Source organism: Camelina sativa, chromosome 19, assembly GCF_000633955.1.
Source record: "Camelina sativa cultivar DH55 chromosome 19, Cs, whole genome shotgun sequence".
NCBI lineage: Eukaryota > Viridiplantae > Streptophyta > Magnoliopsida > Brassicales > Brassicaceae > Camelina > Camelina sativa.
The window spans coordinates 215,891-220,945 of record NC_025703.1 but is presented as its reverse complement, the minus strand read 5'-3'; the positions used below and the strand labels follow the sequence as shown (position 1 = coordinate 220,945).

Here is a 5,055-nt window from a genome sequence, read left to right as displayed (position 1 = left end):
ATCACTACGCATCATTTTCACCGACTTGCCAAACTGTTTTTCTGTATAGGACAGAAAATTCTTTAAAACAACACGCACTTCTGACTTTTTGAGTAACAAATACGTCCACACAGCTCTTGAAAAGTCATCGAATATCGCCAAAAAATACACAGCACCACAAGAAGAAGGAACACGATATGGCCCCCAAACATCACAATGAATCAAGGAAAAACAATCACTGGTTTTATTAATACTTTCTGGAAAAGTTTCTCTTGTTTGTATTGCCCGAAAACAAACATCACAAGAGTGAGAACCAACACACGTAGATGAATGAGAAAACATAGGTAAAAACGAAAACACCGAATAACTTGGATGTCCTAAGCGCTTATGCCACAAGGCTTGATCAGAAGAGACTTTAACTGTATGTATCTTCGCAGTAGCAACATCCGTAAGATAGTACACCCCATCACGTTCTTCCCCGGTCCCAATCCGAGTCCTCGAAAAACGGTCCTGTAAGACACAAATAGTATCAGTGAATGTTGCAAAACACTTCGTTTGTTTCACAATTTTGGAGACCGAGAGTAAATTGCAAGTTAAATCAGGAACATAAAGGACATTAGTCAACTTGACAGTGTCCGAAAGAGGAAGAACTCCCATGCTTGTGACATTGGTTTTACTACCGTCGGCAAACCCCACAGAACACGATGGAATAGGCACAATATCAAGTAAAAGAGACATATGCCGGGTCATGTGATGAGACGCACCGGTGTCTAAAACACATCGCCAAGTGCTAGCTTACCAGACAATTTGTCAGAAGATGGAGTGCCCGAGTTTTCTTCTATCATGCGAGCAAGCACCTTCATTTGATCTGGAGTAAAGTTTGAAAACGCTGAAGGATTAGCACTGGTGGCATAAGCTGCAACAACCTGCCCACGTCCACGACCCGAGACATTGGAACCAGAACCCTGGAAACCAGAACCGCGACCACCACGTCCATGTCTTCTAGAACCACGACCGTTACTATTACGTTCAGACCACCACTCCAGAAAACCAACGATCTGCCAACAATCCTTTTTCTCGTGACCAACACGTCCACAATGAGAACAAGCCGTCCGAGACCGCACCAATGATGAATCAGTTCGATTGGCACCATTAGACAACATCTCACTTTGATCACGACGAACAAGAAATCCTACAACTTCGGTTTGCTGCTCACGAACCCGAACAGTAGACAAGCGACGTTCTTCTCTGATGATCCGAGAGTACACTTCACCGAGAGAAGGCAAAGGATCCATTGAAATAATGTTAGTGCAAATCCCTCCAAACCTAGATTCATCAAGTCCCAACAAAAACTGATGTACTTTCTCTTCTTCACGTTCTTTAGCAGGCTCAAGAGCAGCACCACAAACACACAAACCGCAAGTACATGCTTTGATCGGTTTGTAAATACTATACTCTTCCCAGAGAGTACACAACCACCCATAATAATCCAGAACGGTCTGCCCATCTTGACAACAAGAAGCAAGCTGAGCTTTGATTTCATGAATACGCACCTTGTTCCCCACAGAGAAACGTTCCTTCAAATCGACCCATAACTGATGAGCATCGGATATGAAGGTGACAGTAGACTTGACTTTTGGCTCAATACTTGTTCGAATCCACCTAACTATCATCGAATTCACGGTTTGCCAATTCTCAAAGTCAGGATCACTGCTCACCGGCTTTGGAATCGTACCATTAATAAACCCTGTTTTGCGCTTAGCTTGAAGAGCATTCAACATCTCCGTTGCCCATTCGTTGTAATTATCTCCGGTCAAAACGACAGCAGAGATCATGGAGCCAGGGTTGTCGGAGCTAGCAAGAGTGTACGGTGAGACCACCACAGACGCGGATTGAGACATCGTCGCTGCTGCACTTTTCGTAACAGAGGATTCTTCAGAATTGGACATGACTTCTCAAACGATGAGAGGAGAGATCCCGAAACTATCGAGAGAAACAACTTTGAAACAAAGAGAAAGTTCGAAACTATCGAACAAAAGAAAAAGAAGAAGACAACGGAAAAATTTAGGTCTGTTTATAAGATCTTAGCTCTGATACCATGTAGAATTAGATATCAAACTGCCTCGCTTTCATTAATCTACTGTTAAACAGCTTATATACATGACTCGATTAGGGTTTACACAAAACACATACAACCGACTAAGACGAGATAAATACGTAACAAGCCCATAATTACTAAGTCCATCGATACATATGATATGTACCCCAATATTTTGCTTTTTCGGGTTTAGTTGAAGTATTTTTCTACAGGGGGTCTTAACAGTACAAAAAAAGTTGGCAAATCGACTCCCTTAGCCTTAGCAAACAACTAAACACCTCTGAGTCATACGACAAACAAACCGACTTAGATTAGTATATCACATCTGTGCTCTTCCTGACATTCAGATTTATTAGCAAAACAAAACATGGAATCCAGAACAGGTCATGGTGGGATCCATAAGTTTGGTTGCTAGCAAAGAAGAAGCTCGGCTCATTCTCAATCATGTAAAGGTTGGCTTCTAAGACCGTACATGGTAGTAGTATATATATTGAACATATAATATATATAAAAAGAACAATTCAAATATTTGAAACGGAAGCATGCATGTAACTTCAATAGTCAAAGATCGATCTGCCTTGACTGATCGATAAAAAATATTTTAGTAACACAAGTAGGGGGTACTAAAAACTAAGGGCCAAATTTGGAGAAGATATAAATATTAGGGGCAAATTTGAAAACATTTCCTGATAATTTAGCTGTCTGGGTTAGGTTCCGATGAGAAAATTTGTTACTCTAATCGAGAGAAATCGAATCGCGAAACTTTTACTTTTCCGGCGGCTTTGGTCTGTTGTGATCGTTTTTAACCAAATCCGAACTAAGTATCGAACGCCGCCGTAATCGGAGATGTCGAGCTCAGGCCATACGCAGTTCCGCTATACGCAGACGCCGTCGAAGGTGGTGCATCTGCGGAATCTCCCATGGGAGTGCGTTGAAGAGGAGCTCATCGACCTTTGCAAACGATTCGGCAAGATCGTTAATACCAAGAGCAATGTCGGCGCCAATCGCAACCAAGCCTTCGTCGAATTTGTGAGCCTTTTTCTCCTCTCAGATTGTTTTTTTTTTTTTTTGCTAGCTCCTGAGGATTTGGTTAGGAAACGATAAAGTGAAATTGGAACTGCTTACTTGAAATTGAAGCACTTAATTGAACTTGTAGTATCATGAATCATAACCATGTTGAATTGGTTTCTGAAGCATTTGATTGACGTACAGGCTGACTTGAACCAAGCTATATCAATGGTTTCGTATTATGCTTCATCTTCAGAGCCAGCTCAGATTCGAGGGAAAACTGTGTATATTCAGTACTCTAATCGCCATGAAATTGTAAACAATCAGAGTCCTGGAGATGTCCCTGGGAATGTCCTCTTGGTTACCTTTGAAGGAGTGGAATCTCACGAAGTGAGCATCGATGTTATCCATCTGGTGAGTGCATTACCTTCATTTTAAAATTCCTTGCTTGCTTAGCACTTTGATTTTGCTTTGCTTCCCAAGGGGTTGACCAGCTTGGTAATGATTCCGAGTGTGAGATTCTTTCACTGAATTCTTCTTTTATCAGTAGGCATTTTTCAGTTAAAATTGGTCATATTTGATAAGATATGTGATTGATGTTTTACATGGGTGAGGCAGTGAGTTGTGCTTCGAGCAGATGAATTTATAAAGAAGATTTTTCAACTCTTGCTACTAAACAAAAAAACTTCTTTGAGTAACTTTTACATAGACACACTATTCAAATCATAGTATATCAACATTAATGAAATGCTCGAATCACAGATGTTGATGCCTCTTTATTAAAATCTTTCTGGAGAGAGTTTGGAAATAGTATCGTGTTCGTCATTCTCCTATCTATGGTCTATCATGCCCATAAGTGGACAGGTGTCACTCTGTACTTATCTGGGCTTCTTCTCTTTTTTTAGTCTCAATCCGGGATCATTTTGAGTTTCTTTCTACCGTTTTGGTTCCCTTTAGCTGTTATCCCTCCTCCGTATGGTCATGGTTCATATCGAGTCCAAATTTGTTTCAGGTATTTTCTGCTTTTGGATTTGTGCACAAAATTGCCACTTTCGAGAAAGCTGCTGGTTTCCAGGTAAGGCATTGAGATTTGTATCAAACGTCTCTATGGAGAAAATGAAATGATATTAACCTTTTTATCTGCTTTCCTAACTTGCCAGGCACTAGTTCAATTTAGTGATGTGGAGACTGCATCCGCGGCAAGGAATGCGTTAGATAGCAGAAGTATACCCAGGTATAGTCGCTTTTCCTCCATGCACACATTTGTATTCTCCTTAAGATATAACTCTACTGATTATATATATATTTTTGTTTTTGGAACATTTAAATTTAGATACTTGCTCCCGGAACATGTTGGTTCGTGCAATTTGCGAATGTCTTATTCAGCTCATACTGATCTCAACATCAAGTTTCAGTCCCACCGGAGCAGGTAGAGTTTTGATTCCTTTGAAATGTGTTCTCTGTCTGCATATGCTCCCTGTAATGTTGAAAACCTTACGCTAGAATAGTTTTATCATATGTTTGGTTCTTTGATTTACTCAGAGATTACACAAATCCATACCTTCCAGTGAATCACACGGCAATGGACGGGTCTACGCAGGTATCGTTTTCTTCCCCTGCCCTCCTCACACTTTTATCTATCTGTCTCCACCAGTGTTTACCTTTCTTACGTGGTCTATGATATTTTCTTCAGCCTGCGTTAGGTGCTGACGGCAAGAAAGTAGAATCTCAGAGCAACGTCCTTCTTGGTCTGATTGAGAACATGCAGTATGCTGTCACTGTGGATGTTCTTCACACGGTGAGGAACAACAGTCATGCGCATTTCTGCTTCTCAGGCATGCTTAATCTCTCTAAATCAATAATATCGTTTGCTTCTCATAGGTGTTTTCCGCGTATGGAGCTGTCCAGAAGATTGCTATATTTGAGAAGAATGGTTCAACGCAAGCCTTAATTCAGTACTCTGGTACATC

General features: G+C 40.9%; 1 protein-coding gene across 1 annotated transcript in view; it reads left to right on the top strand.

Moving 5' to 3' along the window:
• Positions 2,778 to 5,055, top strand: part of LOC104767284 (polypyrimidine tract-binding protein homolog 1-like) — a 6,937-nt gene continuing 4,659 nt past the window's right edge. The window contains exons 1-8 of the mRNA XM_010491329.2: positions 2,778 to 3,106; positions 3,290 to 3,499; positions 4,098 to 4,160; positions 4,246 to 4,319; positions 4,419 to 4,514; positions 4,628 to 4,685; positions 4,779 to 4,883; positions 4,967 to 5,048. Of these exons, the coding sequence (XP_010489631.1) occupies positions 2,924 to 3,106; positions 3,290 to 3,499; positions 4,098 to 4,160; positions 4,246 to 4,319; positions 4,419 to 4,514; positions 4,628 to 4,685; positions 4,779 to 4,883; positions 4,967 to 5,048 (871 nt within the window). The 5' untranslated portion in view covers positions 2,778 to 2,923. The remainder of the gene's footprint in view (positions 3,107 to 3,289; positions 3,500 to 4,097; positions 4,161 to 4,245; positions 4,320 to 4,418; positions 4,515 to 4,627; positions 4,686 to 4,778; positions 4,884 to 4,966; positions 5,049 to 5,055) is intronic.